The sequence below is a fragment of the Ptychodera flava genome, chromosome 6, assembly GCF_041260155.1.
Source record: "Ptychodera flava strain L36383 chromosome 6, AS_Pfla_20210202, whole genome shotgun sequence".
Lineage (NCBI taxonomy): Eukaryota > Metazoa > Hemichordata > Enteropneusta > Ptychoderidae > Ptychodera > Ptychodera flava.
In genome coordinates, this window is record NC_091933.1 from 33,323,353 (window position 1) to 33,348,931 (window position 25,579).

A 25,579-nucleotide genomic window follows, 5' to 3' on the forward strand; every position below is an offset into this window, starting at 1 on the left:
CGTTTGTCAGAAAGAGTACAACACGGAATATTAAGCGACAGTGTTAGTTAATCCATCAACGTCGACCAAGATGCCCAAGAGTTATGGCAATGAAGTGGAGCACTGTTACTTGGTCGCTATTATCGATACATGCGATATATACCTTTCAATTCTTCTTCTTTTTTAGATTTTCAAGTTTAATACTGAATGTGATACATATGACGAAATTCTCGAATACATCAGAGACTGGTGCATCAGAAAAATTATGTTAACATTTACTTAAAAATATTTGAATTGATGACATTTAGCACACAGAATTATCCGCTTTCTGTTATTAAATCACACAGAAAGTCGACACCGAATAGTATCGATAGTAAAGCACACAGACTAAATGAATCCCCTGTCCCAATATGCGGAGATGGAAAGTCTAACACAACGTGGGGGATTTCTGGATGACACGAACCGGAGCTTGTCATCGCCAACTTTATGTCAATCCTCTTCGAAATATATAGTCCACTTTCGTCTACTTCAAACGCTGTAGGAAAGAAGTTAATACTAATGAAAGTTTTCTTCACAAGGATTTAAACATCCCCACCGCCCACCTCCCCCCCAACAGGATTGCCAGTTTTCGCTCAAGCATATTTGCAGGAGCATCAAATTTTGCCTAATAGATGCGTTTGACAGCGGGTCAACATTTTTTTGCACAACTATGAGAAGGCAAGGTATGGCCGATATCAATCTGATGAAAATCAGATGTAGAGAACTTCGACGTCTGCTTGTGGGTATACGCGGTATTCTCTTGCTGTCGCATACCGCGTACGCATAAGTGGACGTCGCCGTACTCTACATCTGATTTCAATCAGATTGGGCCGATATGGTCCTAATGAAAGCGTCAAATTTGAAAATTTCAAAAACAATTGTAATTCTGTTCTGATGTGAGAAGATGCTGTTTGAAGATCCATGTGTGGGTGTGCGCGTGTATACACACACACACACACACACATTATATATATATATATATATATATATATATATATATATATATATATATATATATATATATATATATATATATATATATATAAAAATTTATGAACTTCCATCAACACGATTGGAACTAATTTGGGATAATTGGATTTTCGTATTTTGCAAATTTCTCAAAAGTGTTAGGTGCCATATAGCTGAATTAATGTAACAGTTGCAATATCGCAAATAACTCATAAAAAAAGTGTAATGTAAAAAGAAAAGCAGATGAGATAACATTTGCAGATTAAATCGACATTACTTCACCATCCAATTATCCCAAATTAGTTCCAATCGTGTTCATCCAAAAACATCCACTCATACACATTGACATTATTGCTGAACTGTGTTGCAATCACATGTATGTTGGACAGAATATGACATGTGAGATAGAACATTTTCTATGGCCTGATAACAAATTGTTTCTGGTCCTTAATATTCAGCAAAAGTGATGCGATGGTTTTTTTTCTTTTTCTTTTTTTTAATTCGTAAGGATGCTGGTTTGGCATATTGATGCAACAGTTGTCTTTTATCACTGGCTGCAAAGTACTTAAGTTTCCTTTTTCTTCTGACATACGTCATAACAACTTTGAATTGAGGCCAGCCACCACACGAAATTCTGACTCACCAAGAATATTTACAAGAAAAGGACATGACGCGCAGCTCCTGAAATGATGTGCTCACTGACCAGCAACAAATCAGTTTTTTTGCCCTTATTATGTTTGTTTTCTGTGAGTACTTGATAAATAATGTCACAAAACACCATGGATGATGGTCAAGTTCTTTCAGTGACAATACGCAGTTACATGCGTCTCTGTGTTTGTTTAGATTGTTTTTATGAAATAAAACTTGCTTTTGAACCAGGCAGAAAAATTGCTGAAGTAATGGTAAAAATAGTGCTTTGGGGTATATTTCCTCCAGTCCTACCTCGTTATCAGATGACTCAATGCCCCTCAGCGTGTGTAAGATGTAGGGATTGCATATTTGTATTATCGCCGGGACTGTGAATTATGTGGTGACAGTTCTGCAACACTGTCTGCACCGTAGGGCACTACCGAGAGGGGCTTCAAGAACGACAACCGTAAAACTTTGTCAAGAGAACTTCGAAATAAGAATACCAAGTATAGAGATGCGAGATCCGATTGCTTCCCCCCCGCACCTCAGAGCTGAAAATGTGTACATTTTGCAAAAATGAGAAATTCCAACCCTTACCACAGGGCCTCATAAGTGCCTATTTAAGTCAATATTACAGCGTTTTTCTTTCTTTTTCAATGTTGCAAATAATCCAGCTGAAGAGCACAACACTTGTGTAGCTGTCTTTTGTGTAGCGTGTATTGGCATGTATAGTGCGTCCTCGTAAATGTGACCTTTGGTTCCGTGACCTCTAGGCCCGGCTCTAGCCATGCCTACTTCCTGCCCTGCCCTCGCTATGCTTACTGTACTAATTTAAACACAGCGACGTCTGTACACGTGGCCAGAAGGCATGGCCAGAGGAATTGGCTAGAGGTCACGGAACTAAAGGTCGTATTTACATATGATCACATTCCCCATTGAGGGCGCACTATACATGCCAATACAAGCTACACAAAAGACAGCTACACAAATGTTGTGCTCTTCAGCTTTATTTGTAACATTGAAAAAGAAAGAAAAACGCTGTAATATTGACTTAAATAGGCACTTATGAGCCCCTATGCCCTTACATTTGCAAAACACTGGAAAGATGTTCAAAACACTTTGCATTTTATTCAACATGGTTAGGTCAGTCAAGGTGACAGAAAGCGCGACTTTGACGGTAAATTCTCTCACATGTGATATATGCCCCACTATAATACAATTTGGTGTAAAGTGTCCCACAGTGCAATGTACTTGTAACTTATATCTTACTGTTTGTATATCATTTACATATCATTTACATATCATTTACATGTCTTTCCTACTTTACAATGGGATCATATTGTTACTAATAAAGTACTGTGACCTTATTTATCCAATACCCTTGCAGTGTTCACCCGTTGAAAAAAAAGTTGTGATTTTTTTACTTCTACACTGATATCTTGTATTAAGAAGAGGAATTGTGGATGATACCGTACTACAAAAATACATGTACTGTGACTCTAAATTTCTTAGAACCCGGCTATTTTACAAAGCACAAAATGTTTACCCTTTGGGCAAAAACTGCTTTGAATATATACTTTTATACTGAAATATGGAATGATGTAAATGAAATACAAAATACAGCAGAATAAGTAACATACTACAAACATAATACAACATATTATTCCATTTCTTGTTTTGCTAAGTATGCGCAGGGTGGGATCAAAGATATTTGTGAAAAAATACTCATAAACTTAAATGCTGTCCAATGTAAATGTAATCAAAAGAAGGAAAGTCAAGTCTTTGTAAATCAACTACGAGAGTGTCTGCCAATAAAATACTGCTATATTAACCCTTTGCACCCTGACCTCCTGGTACTCTATGACGTCATCGGACATTTATGTCTGAGCCGGGTTCAAAGGGTTAAAGCACCATGTACGGTAAATAAAAAGTTCAACAGAAATTTAACCTGTTTATATCAACAGACAACACGTTTACTCTCCTTGGGAGACACGTGCCATAACATTCCTTAATATTTTCATTAATTTAGAAAGTGTTACGGAAGTACATTTCTTTCCACTCCCTTGATTATGTTGAAATGCTATTTTTTACCCAGCCTTGTGGTTAAAATGTCTTGTGTAATGTGCCACATTACTGAATTCTAGTCTGAATTAAGTGTCAACAATAACCCTTGGACATCACAAAAAACAGGCTATCTAAACAAAGGCATTTTGGTATGATATTGAGAGTTGACAGAGAAACAATCTTTTACTGATGGAAACAAAAGTAGTGGCAGATACACATGGAACTTTCAGATCATCAGGATTATGTTTCTAATCTTTTAATGGAAAATGTAACACTACTCAACCAATCGGTGAGTGGCTAGGCTGCCACCTGTTGATTGGCATTATTGTCTTCTGCATCATCATCTTGCCGCTTCTTGTTGATGGAGTTTGGCAAGAGGAAACAGATTCCGCAGCCAACGTTCAAAAGTACGAATAGCAGGTAAAAAGTGAGATGATAATCGAGCGGCCATGGTAATCCTGGGAGAAAAAAATAAAAGGTGAAATTCATTGTATGAAAAACAGATTGAAAGACAAATCAACACATCTAGACTGAGCCACAAGCATTATGTGACCTGATGCATGACCTTTACATCCTTATTTGTTAACCCTTTGAGAGCCAAAATCAGTTTTTGTCACCTTTGTGAAATATAACCAAGACAATTTTTTTTCAGGTCCAAATATTTTTTTTAGATTTTTTCAAAAACTTTGATTAGAAACTGAAGGCTACGAAAAGAATATGTCCATTTGGTCTAAAATTATCAAAAGAATTACAGAAAATATCATAAAAATTGGGAAAATTTTGCACTAAAATTTTGGTGGGAAAAATTACAGTATTCAAAGGGTTAAAAGAGTTACCGTGCATAATTTTTAGGGTAATACATTTGAAATGAAACACTGTGTACTCAAAAAGGGTTAAAAATTTTAACATTTAAGGCATTACGAACAACAAATCTTGGAGAAAGTTCAAAATTTTAATATACGATGCAAATGTGATTCCCACTGCTTCTTTCGATCTCCTTCTAATTCTTCTATCGAGGTAAGGCGCCCTCGACGGTAAATCAACGTTTTGTTATGCTTTGGGATTTCAGTAGTGATCGGCCAATTCAACACTAACCATTATCTTCCGTCCAGGCAAAGAAATTTCCTCCAGCGGGCGGTCCCAGCGACCTGAAGGCTGCTGTCATTGATTGGGCTACACCGTAGACTGTACCCTTGTCTTTAGGCTGTATGAAAAGAATCGTAAAAAAAAATCACGAAGATTGCAAAAGGTCAATAATGTGACTCAGACATCGTCTAGAAATTATATACCTCCCTCTTGTTAACTGTCCCATCAAACATACTGCAAATGTCAAAACGTTAGATACTGCAGTTTGTCTGCGAGCAAAGTTATCATCATGTCTGAACGGAGCAATTTTGTGTCTGGGATTAGAGAGAGATGAAGGAAAGACTTGCACACAGTGCTGGTACCTGTCTCATCTGTCTGGGTCATTCCCTAATATGCTTTCCTTATACAGTATTTAAATAGCCAGTCAGTGCCAGCAAACACCACAACACCATTACACTGTAAAAATGGGGCCAATGTCCTGGCAACAGTGTCAAGACAAGTTCGCGGTCACTTAGTCCGTAATACTGAACACTAAAATTATAACTTTTGTGGGTGATACTTTATATCTGATTCAGAAATATCAAAAAGTTTCATATTTTCACAGAATACAGACTGGGAATACAGACATTTTTTGATCTTGGTGACATACATGTATACACAATCAATTAATCAATCAATCATGTCATAACCTTGAACATGTCACTGTCACTCATGTAGTTCCATATTCTGTGCAATGACTTGTATTTTCATATTTTTACATTAGCAAAGTATAGACTACGGTTTGTTTTCATATTTCCAGGATGCATAACACAGGTGCATTTCCACTTCTCGCATATTTGTGCATCTGCTGTCAATTGTTTCACCTGGATGTTGACAGGATGCAGAAGAGCCTGGGCAATGTCACAGGTACACTGTATATTTACCTGTATCTTCTACAAATGACTTGATTATTTCTCATGATCTACAGATCATGCACAATCAGATTCATGTCTGTATGAAAGAATATACAGCTGTAGCTGAAAACAGGCTGTGAGGCTGCTTTGTCCACACACATTTTAAAAATTTCATTTTATCTGGCTAAAGAAAAGAATAACCCGTGTACTGTTTTGCTGGCCTCAAACTGGCCTTTACTGCCACAGAAGGAAAATGTCATACCACATACCGGGGATATCCATGTAAGTGCTCATGCTCGGGTAAGCTTAATCTGGCACACCCCAAACTTTCAGTGAAAGAGTCAAAACGAGATAATGTTTGGGCACCTCGACGTCTCAGTATTTTTGGGAAATGGGAAATGTAAGAATTCAAAATCATTGTGTTTGATGAGTCTCATTCATTCTACACCTTTTGGTTGCATCAGAAGTTTCTTATCTGGTGGGCCAAAGGGCCATTTGTTATGTGACAACAAACAAATTTGAGTACAAACTCTTAATGAAGAAGTACAATGTCACACTTTTTCTGCCTTCTTTTTGCTGACAATGTCCTAGAGAATATTACATGCTTTTGACCAAGGGGCACTTACCCTGATAAATACAGCATTGACACAGATAATTCAGAAAACGTCATTTGTATCAGAGGGGACAGTTGTAAAGACTTTATGCAAGAGAGTTGCAGGAAGACAGAAAAGTAGATCAAAAATGTCTTGGTTGTTGTTTTATGCATACTTTTCACAGTTTTTCTCATGATGGATGTAATGGCCAACCTGCGCATCGTGTCTAACCATACATGTATAAGAATCACAAAGTTGTTGCTAATTGGCCTACAGAGGGCCCAAAATAGGCTATAGCATTTTATATGCCATGCTGGTAAACCTGTAGTGACTGCAACCTTATTGATCATGTTGGTCATTGAATAATCTTGGCAATAATGTTGCAAATGACCCTGTGACTGCCATAATGACAGAGCAGCTGTTGTTTAAAGGTATACAGTCACCTGTAATCTAAATATGCCCATACGTGGTCAAAGGGGCGTTCCTTGGTATTCAAACTGCCCATGTGATGGCGCTGTTTTTAAAAAGCGGCCAGCTGCTTAAAATCTGTTATTGGTTAGATTTTCTTGTTCCATGGTATAAACTGTAGCAAAGTTGGAACAGGTAACAGTATACCTTTAAGGGCCATGTAGTGCCACTAGTTCATCATCAAATATTTGTCAGTGGTTTGGAAGTCTACTTTCACTGGCAACACAGCAAAATGTCAGACGTGGACATTCATGAACTTTGGGGCAATATGCAGCATCTCAGAAGACTGCACCTTATTGGTTGGCTGAATATCGATGTTATTATTGAATAATTTCAAAAATGTCGTTATTGGATGATTTCGACCTCCAAATTTCATAAACAATGCTCAATCAAGACCATTACAATTAAACTGCATTGTATTTGATATAAAATATTTTATTTTTCTAAGACGACACTTCACATATATTATGCATGACCTCTGAAAGTGCAGCAATTCTCACCTGGTTAAACTGAGGTGCCATTTCAAGCACCCCTGAAATTAACCTGTTCACCCCCAATTCCATGTAAACACATCCAAAATTACCATTGATGATAAAGGCTTTGGGCTAAATCATTGTGGTGAAAGGGTTAAAAGATGTTTATGATGTACCTACCAGGCAGGAATTTCCAATTATTATTGTTGAGGATACAAATGCTGTCATTCTGTGGAGAGAGAGAGAGAGAGAGAGAGAGAGAGAGAGAGAGAGAGAGAGAGAGAGAGAGAGAGAGATTGTAAGCATGAGAATGACAAAGGTTAACTGTCCTTTATCAACAAAAATGTCAAGCAAAGGGAATCTTCCTACCTTCTAATTATGCATTGATTCCCTTGGAGCAACAGAGAGTGTATAAAGTTCAAACAAATATGTTTGAAAGTCATAGAAAATGGATTTCTCACTGAGGAAATAGTTGGCAAGACGTGTACAATACATTTTCACAAAACACGGGATGAAGATGAATTGCTTTGCCAATCGTAGCGCAGCACGTCATTCATCACACTTTGTCTGAAAATTTTCAATACTCCTAAATACCTGGAAACCGGTATGGATGGGAACAATTTAAAACGATTCAAGGGACTGGTTTATTCACATGCCCACTGGTAGCTTGAAGCCCACTTAAATGTAGACTAACAGGAGGCAATGTAACAAAGCAGGAGATGTTTTCAAGCCAGCTTTTGATATTTACAATCAAGGAGCAAAGCAACCTAAACAATATGGCCTACTATACAGCTGACACAGCTCAAAAATAACACAAATGGTAATTTAATCCATTTTACAAAAAAATTACAGAAAAAAATATATGGCAAAACTGCTTATTGACATTTAAATAGCTTAAAGTATTTTACTTTTCTTGTGTAAAGAAAAATATTTGTAACTCCAATTGTATGATAATTTCATTTTTTCCAAATGACAGTCATTTGTACAAGTGGATTGTGACATTCGAGTAAAAATGTTTTACATGATACATGAGATCATCCTAAGGGGCTTGAAACTAGCCACACATAAATCACCATTTCCAGAAAGGTTAGGGGTCAGTCTTGTCATTAGTGATGAGAAATTGCCACAGACACAAGCAGAGCTTCTTCTGATTTACCATTTTCAGTGATGTCATGGTGAAAATAAATATAAACATTTCCTTATTAGAACCTGAACAATATTACAATTTCAGTCCAATGTTTCTATTTCAACTCTACGGGCAGCAAATAGTTCAAATAAAAAAAATAAAATGTTAGATCCTGACTTAGGCAGTATTAACTTAATTTTGTAGCCTGACAAAATTGCCAAATATGGTCAATGTTTATCTCATTAATGTTTGAAATCCTTCAGTTACACCTCTGATGCTTAAAAATTTGAATATCATACAATATAATTTCTGTGAAACCACTGAACAGTAATCGAGTACAGGTTAAAGCTCATTAGGCATTTTTCATTCAAAACTGCATCTTTCTTACATTGAAGGTCTTTATACTCTCCCAACTTTACTGTGAAACATTGATACGTATATGTAAGGTTTGTTTTTGTAAGGGATCCCTATCATACTATAGGAAACATGGAATTTTGCGTCCACTAACATCATTTGCAGGGACAATATTCAAAAAGACACCACATTCAAATATCAGAAACAGGTGCCAGAATCACCAGTTTTCTCACCTGTCAAAATAGAACTGGCAAGTGTCTGATAATCCAAAAAAATCATTAATACAATTGTTATCAAGATCTTGTGACATCAACACAGACTATGAAGTTTACAGCAAAAAAACCAAGAATAAAAAATATTACTCACTTATTTACATTTATTACGCAATGCTTCCTGTTTAATGTGAATTATAAACTACACAATAATTTTACTTTCAGATGTCTAATTACCTTGCCATTGTACTGCCAGTGACAATCAGCAACAGAATTGCCCACACTCTCACAGGTATCCTCTTCAGAGGCACTGGTTTATCATTCTTGCCCCCCGACAACAGCTTGCATTGTTTTATCAAGTTGCTTGTGATGTTGGTCCATGGGATGCCTGCGTTCGCGTTGCTCAATGATGCCTTTCTTCCATGAAATGCAGTCTTTCGCATTTCATAAGTTTTGTGAACATTTTGCATTGCGTCAATTTCATCTCCATATTTGGCGTGTGATGATCTCACATTTTCATCTGAGCTCACAAATTTGAGTTCTTGGAAATGAGCATCTGAAGTATTGCTTTCATTCGCTTGAATGCTGAAATCATCCACTGCCCTGGCATCGTTCCCAGTTGCATGGAAAATATGAGTGTTGGTACTAGTAGTGACGTTGTGCGATGTGATAGGACCAGTCATTCTGTTGACTGACGGTATCAGGGCCAGAAAACAGGCACACAACACAAACCCAATCTGCATCGCTCTCTTCAAGCCAAATAACTTCACTATCTTTGGGTATATTAGTATCTGAGCAACAAGAAGATAAGGGGAGCATCTTGTATTTGCTATGTTGTGTCGTTTTAAACAATGTTCTTATATTCTATGAATTGATAAAAGCCAACAAGATCAAGTTTACTATAGACTTTGGTGCAATTAAATATGATAAAATACATTAATAGGTTATCTGCTTTCTTACAAAATTCTCCGCGAAAAACTTGAGCATACACCACACTGTAATATTGATGAGACATCTGTTTTTGAAATCCACAGGTTTAACGCTAAATGGAGACTGTATCTACCGGAATGCTGTTATTCTAAGACTCTTGTGAAGATAAGAGTACATAGACTCTTGGATACATAACTAGAATAGATTGTTGTGAGGGTCTCTAGCGTTGTATTCTATTCCTTTACGCCAACCTGTTCATCCCCAATTCTCTGCAAACAGGTCTACATTCACCCTTGATAACAAGGTGTTTACACCCAAACTATGCCTGTTAAGGGGGTTAAGCCTACCAACTCCCAGGGTTACAAGTGATTCACGGAAAACATTGTCTGTGTCTACGAACCTTTAACTCATGCCTTTTGAAAAACTTCCAGAAAATGTAAAATATTTGATATTAGTCGTAGAAATGCTTTAAATTTATCTAAACATTTTAGAATTGCCACAGGTTTCCCATAATTCTCTGGTATCAGAATCCAGGCACTGCCAATATTGATTGCCTATATAGTACCTACAGATAGATGAACACTATCATTTTGGTGCAGATTGAAGTTATATAAAATGTTAAAAGGACTTCAAAATGTTTTACAAAACTAAAGTGGAAAGCAGTACCTGATAAACAGTCTCAGGTACGGCCATCATGCTGTACAGCAAAGAGATTTCAGTGGTATCAAAGTCATATCCACCATGCCTATAGTTTGTCACAAGTAATAGAGGCAGAATCTGAAAAATAATGAATTTAAGCAGAGTATACCATTCAAAGCATAATTTTTTTCATTTATATAAATTTTTTCAATTTGAAATGTACACCATGGCTATGTTTATGATTCATCTTATACTCATCACTTGTGAACACTGACTACACGTTTCCTAAGTTTGTCATACCAAGCAGGAAATAGTGTGTGAAGAAGTTGCATGGATGAGGTGAGAACACCACAGTTAATTCTGATTTTGGATAAATTAGGCAAGTCTAGTCTGTTTACTGGCAAAATACACTGGATGACATGTACTTGGCTCATATTTGGTGAGGCTATGTGATCAAAGAGGATCAAATGGAAAAATACTGAACAGTGGAAAAACAAAATGCCATGCAATTTCTGCCACAGAGGGCTCCATCTGCTTTAATTCCCAATTTACATTTACTATGGAATCTAACTGTCTGAACTGTCACTGTGAGATATGGAATAGTCACATGAAGAAACAATGTCATCCTTAAAAACAACAATCTGATTTTGTGATCAAGACAAACTTTAGTACTGCATCAAGCAGTGACAGTTGAGGTGGCAAACTGGCATGTGAGACAGACAGGACATAGTGAAAGGTCTATGAAATTCAGTTTAAAGAGTCCATACATTCAAAAGGTCTGTAACACATTTAATATAGTATGACACAAACTCAGGATTCCATCTTTGTGTGTGCTGTGTACCCAATGAAATCATTTATGATTTTTTTAATACTTTGTACCAAGGGCCCTAGATGGCTTTGGTCATGTACAGATTTCAAAAGAAGCAAAAGATGAGAAATTATTTTCAACATCATGTACATGTATTTCAAAGGCTTCTGACATATGTAAACAAACTTGGTCAGCTGGTATAATGAAAAAAAACCAAAGCTACAAACTTATAAAAAATTTCAAAAGCTTATTGGAATCAGAGGAAGGAAGGTAATTTAATGTTTAAGTGTGAGGTCGTTATGGAAAAGTATATTTCTCTACTGATAATGTCTGTCGTATTTCAACATTAGAGCTGAACATTTACAACAGGAAGTATTTTCTGTAACAAAGCATGGCAAATTCTGCAGTCTTATGAGCTACATCAGATACAGACATTATATTGAAACAGTAAATTTATACACATTTTGTTTTAGATATTCTACAGTAGGCAGATTATAATTTTTATACATTGTGTGTGTAGTTAAAAAATAGTACAGTAACTGTGTCTGTTGTATAGTGTGTCGTTGATGGGCAACCAAATTCAGACAATACATGTACATGTGGTGAACATCTGTCCTCTGTCTGCCAGGTCCGTTCAGTTATTCACCTGCAAATTAAATTTCCACTTCAGAGAATGACAGTCCATAATGTGCATATGGACTCTCCAGTTGTTCATGATTCATTAACCCTTTTAGTCTACTCTGTGCGGAGAAACAGAAACATTCATGAGTGTACACGTTTTGACTTTTCCTTGCATGTTGAAAGACATGAGATTATATTAACAGCAAAAAAGGGTCAGTGTGGGCTCTATATTGTGCAGGGCAACAAAATTTTTTAGACACAACACCGAAACTAAACTTCATCAAAGGCACACCGCCTATTCAATCAATCCCACAAATCAAAGAATAGATTCAATTTGTAACCTTTTGTAACAAAAGATTCCCACTGATCAGTTCGAGAATAAAAACAAAAATATGGTAAATCTTCTTCAGAAAGAGCTTGCATGGCGCGGTATCATGTTTCCTGCGTCTGCATCTACACAAACTTCCTTGGTCAATGGATGTGATAGCTTCGACGAAACTGGGATGGCATCAACCTATTACGAACACCACAGTAGGCAAGCTCAATATAGACTGCTGCCATCGTAAATGCTGGTATAACTATATTATCCATACTTTATTATTCGATGCCGCCCTCATCACCATATGTCTATTATCAACGTCCAGTTCCAACGACAGTGAGCACACCATCATTGATTGTGACCGACTCCTCTGTCCGTCCCCATGCTGCCAAACAAATCAGCGACAATCCATACCGATGAATGGTTCCCACCTATTTCCAAAGAACCTCTACCATCGTATCCACAAACACCTTGAATGGCAAGGAACATGACTTAAGACTTCGTAGTATTACCAGACTTACGACCCTGATGACATTTTCTTGTCCGTTCTCGTTTTAAAAATTTAGTGAGTTTTGTAACCCTATCTGTGTTCATCGTCAGTTGTTTCATCCAAAGAGAGGAAACCCTCGCTTCAGTCTCTGAGTTGGATAAAATCATTGACAACATTGAAATTTAACTTTTTTTTCATCTTTTTATGTTCAAGACATGGATATATTTGTCTAACAAATTCATGGTGAAATCAACACTGTGTTCAAAAAAAAGAAACAGGTCCTGCTAACGCCAGCATGCCTTTTCAATAAAAAAGATTTCATGACATTTGCTACATTGTCAGTGTGTTTTGTCTGTAAAAAACGTCAGTGGCTGCATTATTTTGTCGCACGGCACAATAGACAGTCCACGCTGACCCTTTTTTCGCTGTACTTTATTCCTTTACAAATACTTAGCTCCTGTCAATTATCTACCACATTTGCACTCTTGCATCATAAAACAACTGTTGGAGACCATATGTATACACGGTCTGTCATTCTCTGAAGTGGAAATTTAATCTATCAGAGAATGGCTCAACGGACATGTCAGACAGAGGACAATATTCATCCTGTAATGTTTGAATTTGGTTGCCCCTCTACAATACATAAACACTCGATGAACTCTACGGATACATGCGGAATATAGTTTTTAGGACTAGAGTTTTAGGAATAATAGTAATACTACATTATGATCAGCAATGTCTTTGTCTGTTCTCAAAATGACATTTTTTGTACCGACTCAGCAACCTTGACGTAACTGAACATTTGCCTTGGGTATATCAACTTGGCTGAGAATTGTGATTTTTAGAAGCTGGTCAGTTTATTTGACATTCTTTGATACACTTGTTAGTCAGTTTCTGGTCAAACGGCCTTGGCAATGGTCACTGCTGGCTTTTGACGATAAAATGCAAAAGTTTTGAGCTGTAAAGTAAACACCACTTACTTCTGACTGTGTTGCACTACAAAATGCCAACAAGCTCTGTATTAATACTGCCAAGAAAACTCTTCGATCTTTTAAAGGAGAAAATATGTCACAAATTCCACAACTGCTCTTTCTGCAACATGTTCCATTATCTGGAAGAGAATTACAGTTTGAAAAACTCAAATACTTTTCAAGCATTGCTGTAAGTTGAGTCATTGCTGAAATGCCCTGTATAATATAGATTTCCACTTTACTCCTCCAGGATGCCATTGGCCATGAAAACACAGCATTTTATACAAACAGTCTTTCTGTCAATGATAATTTCTAATTTGTTGTCCTATGGATTCATCATATACACCCAGTATCTGAGAGACACTACAACAGCGTCAACCATAAGAATAAATGCTGAAACAAGGATATAAAATTGATAATTGAAGCTATAATGATGTTATTCCTACTAATACACATTTTCCATTCAACAGTTTGAAGGAACAAGCCATCTTGCAGTGGAATACATGTATGTTGTGATGAAATGTAAACTTTTTTTGTCTTGCAAGTTCTCTTAGTTATGTTGAAGTGTTTTGATAAAGGTGTTGCTTGGTATTTACTCATGGTTCTCCATTGTAATATTGGATTTATGGTAGTATGCGCCTCAAAGACTTTGCTCAAACTTTCCTCAATGAAACTTTCAACCATTCTCTTGCCAAATCAAGAATAAATATCGGGGGTCACTGTGCAAAGTTTTTAATTTGAGATAAAAATAACCAGACATTAACCGATATTTGAAATTCAAAATGGCTGCCATCCCTATCTTAACTCCTGTGTGAAACATTAAATTTTTCGATTTGGGGAAAATTAAGACAGGGAAAATGTTTCTTACTCCAAGAGCTCTGAAATGAGCCCCCACAAGTGGAAGATCAAGAAAGAATTGTAGAGGTTTGAGAGTCTGGATATCTATCCCCGAGGCACATTCTACCTTCAAGGGTCCTAGAAATGAAAACAGCATTGCATTTCAGTACACAGATGAATACAAACAATCTGTTCAGTACATCAGATTGAATTCAAACAGATTTGTTCCGCCTTACCTCCATATGTAGCATTCACTCTTCCATAGCGATATCGACAACAGCACAGACAACACGTACAACATAAAGCATGCCTCACTTTCACGGCATGAACATCATCTTTAGCATCATTGATGGCAGAATGGTTTCCTAGCAACCTGTCCGTATCCCTGGATACACAGTTATCATCAAAGCTTTCCCGTGAGGAGTCACTGACACTGGTACTACCGATGCCACTGTCAGATTGGCTTGGTGTTTGACTCCTCTGTAATGTTTCTTTGAGATAAAAGTAGGCACCTGAAACAGAAAGACAGAAGGGCTTTAATTGTGTGAATAATACTATATGACCTATGACCTCAAAAAACATACCTATAAGTGGTTTTCAATGTAAATCATAGAGTGATTTGATTACATGTAGTACCTATTATGTTCTTTAAACAAACTTCAACAGACCAGCTATATTCTATACTGCACATGTATAAAGGGTTTGTTTCGGACCTTGTGATGGTGAAATGTTTTGTTGAAATTTGCTGCACGTCTGACTTACGTCCCATGCTGATATATGTTGGAATTCTTTCCAAGGCACTGACAAGTAGAATGCTTTTCAGATCATTTCAGTACACACTGGAATATAATTAAGCAATAAAGCACACCCAGTGACGTTATACCACCAGATTTTGACCAGTTCATGACATAGATGCACGAGCGACAGCGAGTGCATATATGAAGTGAACTGGTCGAAATCTCGTGGTATACCGTTGCAGGGTGTGATTTATTGCTATTATATCATAACAGTATATTGAAATTCTGATGTGGAACATCAAAAACGGATTTTTGCTCAAGCTGAGAGCTCACGCGTATATGAGCCGTGGCATATCACCAATATACCATGGTTTTTTTCGCGTCTTGACCTATCAGATCGCTGCATTTGGGCCATCAATATACTAGTATGATATAATATCACATACATGTATGTGACAGACACATTATTGAATTCACATTTGTGAAGCGGAAATCCATTTGTTATGTTCAATTTGCATTAAATATAGCACTTGTACACTACTTGTGAGCAATCTTCAAAATTCTGACTTTTGGATATAATGAGCTAGTCCATGTAGGCTCAGATAACTGCAATGCATCTTCTGTGGATCAATTTTCTACGTACAGCACAACAGTAAAAAAAATTCCAGAACAAAATAAACTCAACCTGAATGCAGAATGCCAAAGTTTGTCGGGACCAACTAACCAATTTGATTGCCATTTTCAATGGATTCTGTAGCTAGAGTAGCTAAGAAATGAATAAGATTTGACTTGGTTGTCAAAATATTTGAAATGTATTTACCTACCTAACAATGTACAGACACACAGCCCGGCACCAACAAGACAAGGCAGAAGATAGGGGAAGTCTCTGAGAACCGGTGTGTCCAGACATCGGTACTTGATTGCTGCACAGCTCAAGAAGCCTGCTACAGCTGGAGACTTCAAAGGAAAAAGAGAAACAGTATTTTCCCAAATGTACGGTGAAATCATTACATTGTTATATAAATTCAGGGGTATTGATTTGATAAAATATGAAATCATTCAATGATTTTTTGAATTCATGACAACATTTTCATTGTTTTTTTAATGAAATTTAACTACTGTTACACATGCACGCTAGCTGGCAGTTAGTGTTCGTTTTAAAAATCAGAATTCCACGGTGCTGATATTATAAAATGTTGGAATCTCAAAAAGTTAAAGATATTCATGAAATACGACAAAAAGCTACAGGTACCAAGAGGCAAGTATTCATGTATGTTACGCTAGTGCCTGTAGGTGAGGTATCGTAATATCTGCCGTTTAACCATAATAACTTGAGAACATACTGGTAGGGAGGCAGAGGTGTACTGGTACACATAACTGTACGGTAGCTGGCAACCAGTAACAAATATCAAAACGGACTTTGTAAATGATGCAGTGTCTGGAATGGTACAGATGTAAATAGACCTGGAAATGGTTTTAAGTTAAAACTCTGAATATTTGAATTGATGCCGACAATACACCTTCCTGTACATGAGTTCCTGTTTATGAGTACTGAGTTAAAGTGTAACAATCTAATACAGATAACCAAAATTGCCAAAGCGAGTGTAATTGTAAAATTATTTTTTGCAAAGAAATGCCAGTAAAGGAACTAGTAAAGGAAGGTTTGCCACCAGTGTGTTAACCCTTTGAGCGCCAGAGTGAATATTTTCGCTTTTATAAAATATACTCTTGTCAAATTTATTCAGATTTGTACTAAAATTTTGACAAAAGACTGCAGCCATGTGAAATGTGGTGTCCACCTAGTCCAAAATTATCAAAAAAATTAAAGGAAAATTCATAAAAATTGGTAAAATGTTGCATTAAAATTCTGATGGGAAAAATTACAGCACTCAAAGGGTTAATCTAAACTTGGCAAGTACTAGATGTTAAAGAAGAAAATACAGTGAAGATAGAAGAAATGCGTAACTTACTGTGAGCCTAGCGATGGCTCCTGCAGTTCCAAAAATTGAAAAGCCTTTGGCCACATTGCTATCATCACATATCTCACTGAGATACGTCTTTGCAACAGCTATGTTACCATTGAGCAGTCCCCACAAAAAACGGAATGATACAGCCCAAATAAATGAAATGCTGTAGGGTGGAAAGAAATAAAATTTATGCACTCATACGTTCTTTTCTACTCTTGGGCTAAGATATCTAAAGGAAAAAAACCCTAAAATTTTATCTTTTTTTTTGTGTACTTTAAATGCCACACCTAATGACTTAATTTGCATTGAAGTAAAAATAAGAGAAACCAGAACTACCCGAGGTCACTTACCTAAAACCAAAGAACATGATAAATACAATTGTTCCAAAACATCCAAGAAGCAAGGCAGGTCTACGACCATAACTGTCAGAGAATCTGCCCCACTGAAATTTAATGAAAGGCAGTGAGATCCAGATGCAAGTTTTTGCCTTTCAATAAATCATTCAAAATAACTAAACTTTTCAAAAGTTTTTGGGGTTTTGGAAAACCTGTGATCCCGATGAAAAAGGTCAGGCTAAAGTTTTACGCTTTCAATCTTAAACCAAACAGCAGTACAACATATAATACCGCTGAGTATGCTGCCTCATTTATCTTTTATTTTCTCAGAAGTTCACAAATCTTTCAGTTCTCCACATAACAAACCATTTTGAAAGCCTAAAAACTTAGTGTTGGCAGTTTCTCTTTCATAAAGTTAGCTGACAGTACCATCCCCATAAATTCAATTACTGGTATTTGAACAAAAAAAGTAATTCAAAAATCTGCATGATAACCTGTAAAGTTGTGGTCAAAAAAAGTTTGACATCAGTTCCACGTCTCTATCTAACAAGCAACGCCAACAACTGATTGTCTATAAAATAATGGGTAATATCCATACACTTGAGTTACAGGCATTATATCGAATCATTGGTAGAGTCCATATTATTTAATACTTACGAGTATATTACCAAACACACTCCCGGCAGAAAAAGCACCACCAAGAAATCCTGCATAAAACCCTAACAAGGTATCAGAAAAATTTAAACAGTATTTATAGCTTTAAATAAAACAGCACTGACTTTCTGTGACAATTGCTATGCATCTTATGTTTACACCAACAGTCAATATTTGACCCTGTATTAATTACGAGTGGAAACAGTGGTAATGGAGTTGAATTTCTTATTGATTTGGTGATATCAACGCATATATGCAAGGTCACTTATTGATTATTGGTAATAAATGATGTGTTTAAAAGATGCTACAAAAAAGAAAGCGCCACTTCAAGTCTGTGATCAAAGTCTGTGAAATAAAACATACATATTTACTGGTTGACATTCAGAGAATCGTCATACTCATAAGCATGAGCTACGACGCAAACAAATTACCTGTGACGCAAGCAAATTTTTTCATTTACATACAAAGATATATAGGGCTGACACAAATAATTTTCCACAATTCCCAAAAGTGATGCAAAGTTTTCAGAAAGACACATTTGTTTGAGCTCACTGCTTATAAGTGAATTAAGGCATTCTAAGAAGAGATCATTCTTGTTTATAAATTCAGTAATATAACATCTTGAATTTGATCACAGGAAATGCAGCAGATGACTCACACCAACACTACTTGGGTAAATCTTTCAATCTACGATATAAAATGTTACTAATTTTTCTCTCTGTTTGAAGCTGTGGAACCAAGATTTGAAGCTTTGACTATGGATATACCGTAAACTAAATGTAGGATCTACCTCATGATTTTACGGAATACATGTTTCCCTGTATTAGTGTCTTGAAATAACTGGAATCTGAATTTCCATCAGAAAACACCTTGTAGGACTAAAAGTACCCTCCGCTCTGTGTCTGTCTGCCTGTCTCTCTTTCTGTCTCTCTCTGTCTGTCTGTCTCTCTCTCTCTCTCTCAGGCTTTCGCTCACACAAAAGAAAAGTTACGCAGAATCTCTCTCAGAGATTACTTGTATAAAAGACAGTAAAATAAGATGTAATGGTGAGCTTACACTTACCCAATTGAGAAGCTTTCAGGTACGGAAAGAAGTCGTGTGTCATGAAAGGTAAGAATGGGAAGACAACAGTCAAACTGAAGGCATTGGTGAACTGGAGTAAAGAAATAACAAACACCTGTTGGAGAAATAAACACAAAAAAAAGGAAATATGAGACATTAAATCACATGATCAATCAAGGATTAGGTTGGTTACTAGTGGGAAGACAAAATAATAAGGTGAGAGCAGGTATTAGGAAACTTTTGAAATAGTGGGCCAATGGGGGGGGGGGGGGTGTGCGGGGTGTTTGAGGAAAATTGGTGGGAGGGGGATTTTATTTCCGGCAAAGCTAAAAGGGGGGGGGGGGTGCAAAGAGCCTACCTTCTAAATTTCAATTTTGTTCAAAATATGTTAGAAGCATGTATACACGTGTAAATGTATACACGTGTAAAAGCATCTATTGTTACAATAAAAAATCATGGATCAGCTGGTTGGCTACTTCGACAAATCTTTGACAGTTCAATGGTGCTCTAGTTCATGGGAACAATTTTATCATTTTGGTGTTTTTGTTGTTATTTGGTTGTTATTATTTTGCATAAAATTATCAATTGAAGGATCAAGTATTTTATACAGTTTTAGCTATTGTCGGTTTTTTTTTAAAGATGTGTGGAAGGGATGTGATATATACGACATCTATATATATAGCTTTGCTGGAAATAAAATCCCCCTCCCACAAATTTTCCTCAAACATCCTGCACCCCCCCCCCCCCATGTCGTATATATCGTATATATCATTCGATGTGACGAATATGACATCTCTTGCCCTTACGGGCACTGAGATTGTTCTATTCATGTTATATTGAATCAACCTTCGACTACTGTTCGGTTGTTTGGGAAAATTGTGATCAATCCTACTGTAACAAACTTGACCGGGATCAACCAACTGGTCCATTGTTTAAAACTTTGGGCCTACTTCCACTTGGTAGTCGCTTGATTTATCAAAAAGGGGTCCAGATGTTCGAAATTGTCAATGGCTTGTGTCCAAATTATTTGAGTAATCTTTTCCAGCCTGCTAACGTTCACTCATCCAGGTCTCTGTGCTCAACTTCAACAAACAATTTGTACTTGCCAAAAATTAGAACGGAAATAATGAGAAAAAGCCTTTCATATTCTGGTGCTGTTCTTTGGAATGAACTCCCCTCATCTTTGAAAAACAGCCCAAATCTGAGATCTTTCAAGTTGCAATTGTATAAATTTCTCATGGATCGGGTGTGATATGTTCTTGCCTTTTGTTGTAGTGTTAGTTGTCTTATTGTCCTAATTGCTGTTATTTTTTCTTGACCTGATTTTTTACTGGTTTGTTGCTTGTATTAGTACTTGTATTTTTTTTCCTCTGTCATTCTGTAAATTTTTTAATGTCGACCTTGTGGAAGATCGGCCTTATTGGAAGAACATGTTATCGACAGTAAATAAAGTTAAATAATGATAATAATAATAATGTGATCCAACGCCTACAAACAATGGGCTGTCACCTGCTTTGAATTGAATAGAGGTAATAATGGCCGAGCAAGAGAGATCATGGTTGAATCCTTTCCAGCTCTGAACAACATACACAACTTCGGCAATGCTATTGAAACCAAAAGATTAACTGCCGTTTGCCGGTAGTATCATGCATGTACCACAGTCATCTGTGGTCTATTCCGCTCTGAGTCTATGCGCCCCATAGACGTGTGTACATATGCCTGAGAAGAACCACATACGTCTATATAGGGCGCAGAGTGGAATAGACCACAGTTGACTGTGGCACATACATACAAGCTACACACAACAAACTGAACGACGGCGTCACTTTTTGCGAAGTTCCATTCTCGTGCACAATAATAAACAGCAGACAATGCTCTAAGGCGAGGAGTTCATGCCCTGTAAAACTACGTACGACACACTCTTACTTTTTTCCAGGGTAGTTGGGTCATGTGTACTTCGCGTCGAACGGATGAGTTGTCCGAGTCGCTGTCAGAAGAAGAATCTTCACTACTGCCATCTAGCGGGTCTCGTTCATTCGATGCACCAGCGGTTCTACTTGTCGATGGCATGATGTTGTAATGATACGCAACGGGGTCATGAAAGTTCCTATAAATTTTCTGTGATGACGACTGAAGTGAAAGGCCACTTCAGGCTGCCGTGCCCGTTGCCAGGTTACACGTTCACCACCTTCACAAGTTAACCCGATTGAATGATGACATTGACTCGTGGATGAAACGTAAAAACCATTTTCATCCTAGTGTTCAGTAGGAAATTACACGTTGACAACTCCCTGTAAAGATCATACCTAGCTAACGCAACAGCTGTTGCTTATATATAGCACCAGCAACGTTCGTCGTATTAAACAGATGCCAATTACAATATTGAGCTGATGAGCGACTCATTCCCGTCAATCTCTAATGTCATGCATGTGTGTATCTGTAACAGATCGATATCGCATGCGCAATGTAAATACAGCGCAACATTCGTAGACTGTAAGTTCGTCGAAGGTTCATCTGCCCGGGTGGGGGTAACGGGGTGGGGGTGTAAAAGTTTGTTTGCTAACTTTTCGTAATAACGAATGCAGAATCAAACTAGTGAGGGTGTCAGCGTGAACACAATGTGTAATCATTGATATTCACCAGATGTAAATAATTTGCCGAGATCATGCAGCGGCGCTGTGCATGTTTTAGGCCCTAACATTAGCTGCCTGCATACAAGCTCCGTCCGAGTCCAAGTGGGCTTCAAGAATACCTCCTTGAAGTTGAACCAATGTTGGCATTATTTTACAAGTGATACAGCTAATGACGTCAAAGATGTGTGTTAACTTGTTGAAATTAGGTCAAAGATTAGGTTTTAAAAGGCTTGGACGATTATTTTGGGGTGACGCTCGGAAACTTTGGGGAAAATGATTGAAATGAATTGTCTCAATTAATCCAAGATTTTCATTTCATTCCTTCTTAGGGACTGGTCAGTTTCTTCGGCCTGGGGGGGGGCCGGTGGATTATTTTTTGCCGACGTCAAAAAGTGGCTGACCCCCCCAATTCCAAATTTTGAAAACAGAGTGACCCCCCCTATTCCAAATTTCGAAAACAGGGTGACCCCCCCCCCGGCGCGCGACATAGGTAAAAAAAAAGGTGGACATAAATTTTATATATATATATATATATATATATATATATATATATATATATATATTATATATATATATATATATATATATATATATATATATATATATATACGTATATATATATTATATTTTACATTTTACATATATATTTATATTTTAAATAGTCATTCTATGTTTTAATGAAAATGTTAACATGTCAGTTGTAAGATAGGAATTTCAAAGTGTCAATCTTAAAGTTTGAATACAGTACACTTTGAATGAGCTGTATTTTGAATGAGCTGTGAACGTATTTCACACTTTCTATGCTTAACCAGATGTCCTGAACTGTTGTACAGAAATGGATGTCAATCATTAATATCAAAGAGGAAAAAGCAGAGAATCAAAAACTTTGATGGGTGTTAAGACTTGCCAACCATCCAATTAAATCTCCTGAGGAGCCATAGAGAGCTTTTTTAGCCAAATCTGATGTGTACAGTGTCTGAGAGGACCTTTTCTTGTAACATTGAAACCATAAAAGCACAGCTAATAATGAAAAAAACTGCCTTTTTTAACTGTTATTTTGTTCATAAAAAAGCATCTTTCTACAGAAAACCTGTGACACAAAGGAAAATAATTGCATCAATGAGAAGGAAAGATATCTTGTCATTTTTCTATCTCTAAAATAAGTCACTGTATCAAATATATATTGTGAAATATTTGTTCATGTTGCTTTCTCATACTGAATTCTCATGGAGAGAACAGAAAAGTATCAGGAATTTGTCATCCTTTTCATATGAAATGCAGATTTCATAATGTACACTTTCACTTTGCAAACATCAAGATATCTCTGATTTATCAAAGTATGGCGCCCGAAGGGCGAGCCGAAAAATATGAAACATCCTGATATCTCTGATATATATGCCTTGTATATTTAAGTCATGCACCTGAAGGGCATGCTGAAAAATGTCTGATATATTAAAGTAATGAGCTTGAAGAGCACGCTGAAAAATATTGAACATACAGATATCTCTGATGTATGTGTGCTTGATAAGTTAAAGTTGGGCGTGCTGAAAAATATGACTGATTATTAAAGTTACGCGCCCGAAAGGCGCGCCGAAAAATACAACTGAAAGATGAAATTTGTGGCTGACACTAGCATTTTAGGCAATGATGAGCCTGTGTCAAAATTCAAAAACACACTGACCCCCCCTATTGGGTATTTCAAAAACATGGTGACCCCCCCCAAAGTCAAAAACATGGTGACCCCCCCCATGAATCCACCGCCCCCCCCCCAGGCTGTAGAAACTGACCAGTCCCTTATTGTCTCATCCTACACGTTACTCTATGATCCGCATCCTCTTCATCTTGATGCCTGTGTAGATGGAGAGGAATTATTCTTTAGGGTTGGACCATTTGATATTCAGGTGGGCCTTGGAAGATTGACTATTTGAGCAATATTCTTTTCTTCCTGCTTCACATGATTTTGTTTTCTTCCAACTATATGAATTCTGGCATCTTTTTTTATTACTTGCCCTCTCAGAGCAATTTTTGGCGTGCATACACGCGCTGAAACGCCAATATTTCCCGTACTTTTTGTTAGGATGCGTTTCTTCATATGGCAAAACTTAAAAGGGGATAATGCAGCATAAAGGTTTCACGCAGCTATATATGGGCAAACGGCATCTGCTTCAGAATGCTGGAAAATTGGACAGAAAATATAGGCATTCTTTAAACTGACCAGTAAATTACTGATGGAGACAAATAAGAAGTCATCGAAGTCTCAATATGTAAGAAAACCACTACTACTGTTAGTGATTAAGTTTGTTCCAGCATAGACCCTAAAAAAGAGGACTCTTTTTAGGGTCTTTTTAGGGTGTATGGTTCCAGGTTAGGTAGGAGGCTAAAAGCATGTGGCATAAACCAATTATGGATTTGAAAGACTATAATATATAGAGGTAATGGTATACTAAAATGACACAATTTACCTAATTACTTGAGGGTGGTTAGGAGGAGGTACCCAGTGTCCCCCTCCTGATACAGAAAATTTTGGATTTATATATTAAAAATGTGGTTATTTGGTGGCCACTTTGAGTGTTTTGACAAAGTTTTCAATGCATGAAGACTCAAAATATATCAGGCACGAAATGATTTCCCATAATTACTTTGTCATCAGAGAACAAGTGAGTATCCCGATCGGAAAAATGTCTATTTTTTCAATAGAAATGCAAATTAACTAAAATAAATCAAATAAAATGCAGCTTCCGCACATGTATATGTTGCATTGTTTCAAATTCAGGGCATGGCTATTCATTTTTGAATGCAGCTTCTAAGCTTATTTGGATATTACCAGGTGTATCCTTTAACATGCTTTGAAATATATTATTATTATTATTATTATTATTATTATTATTATTATTATTATTATTATTGAGACATTTATAAGTAAGTATACTAGTTTACTGAAAATTCTTGGACCCTTGTGCAATCCACGTTCATTGCATCGCAAATGCTGTGCTTGAAGTTGATGTATACTTTGCCTTCTGTCCCATATGTTTTTGTCTCGTGTCTTTCATCGGTTTTAATTGTTCAAGGTGTTTAATGTAGGATACCACTGCATCTTCTTTGCTTGTGAAACTTGTCGATAATGTGTATGTATTTAAAAGAATCTATGTATTTTGTAGGCAATTTCCTATTCAGGAAATATCAAATGGAAATTCAAAAGTTTGGCCATAAAGTCATCTTCTGTCAAAAGTAACCCTCCCCTAAGATAGGTTTATAAAAAGTGACCCTCCCCCTTGGACAGTTTTCTAAAAAGTGACCCCCCCATTCCCTCGGCCCACCCCTCCCATGTAAGGGAGCGTTCAGTTATTATGGCCGGGGGTGGGCCGGCAAATTCTTCTGCGCATCAGTCAAAATATGTGAACCCCCCTACCCATTGTACCAAAAAATTGATGACCCCCCTTTCAAGATGACAAAAATTTCATGACCCCCCCCCAACATTGCTTGAGTAAATTAGCTGCACACACAAAAACCTCAGGGGTATGGAGCGATAGAATCCCCCCAAAAAAGAGCTTAGATTTTTTCAAATGACCTTCCTTACAAAGTCAAAAGGTGTTAATGCTCAGATTTCCCATTCTGACTTGCTATAATTTTGAAATTACCCCTCAAAGGGGTTTGACAGAAATTACTGGTGGATCAAAATATTTTTGCGCA

At 37.0% G+C, this 25,579-nt stretch overlaps 1 protein-coding gene across 2 annotated transcripts; it reads right to left on the bottom strand.

The window, feature by feature from the left end:
* Window positions 1-2,725: 2,725 nt before the first annotated feature.
* LOC139135553 (uncharacterized) lies at window positions 2,726-21,722 on the bottom strand. 2 transcript variants are annotated; one of them, XM_070703000.1, is made up of 13 exons: window positions 21,183-21,722; window positions 19,257-19,371; window positions 18,198-18,259; window positions 17,556-17,647; window positions 17,209-17,368; window positions 16,063-16,195; window positions 14,738-15,013; window positions 13,674-13,804; window positions 10,483-10,593; window positions 9,124-9,677; window positions 7,375-7,423; window positions 4,777-4,885; window positions 2,726-4,139 (listed from the first exon to the last, which is right to left on the bottom strand). In XM_070703000.1, exons 1-13 carry the CDS (start codon window positions 21,324-21,326, stop codon window positions 3,979-3,981), a joined length of 2,097 nt encoding a protein of 698 aa, XP_070559101.1. In that variant the 5' UTR covers window positions 21,327-21,722; the 3' UTR covers window positions 2,726-3,978. The 2 variants fall into 2 exon arrangements, with proteins under 2 accessions (XP_070559101.1, XP_070559102.1); XM_070703001.1 differs by lacking the exon at window positions 17,556-17,647 and having other exon boundaries at window positions 21,183-21,697.
* Between the last annotated feature and the right edge of the window lie 3,857 nt (window positions 21,723-25,579).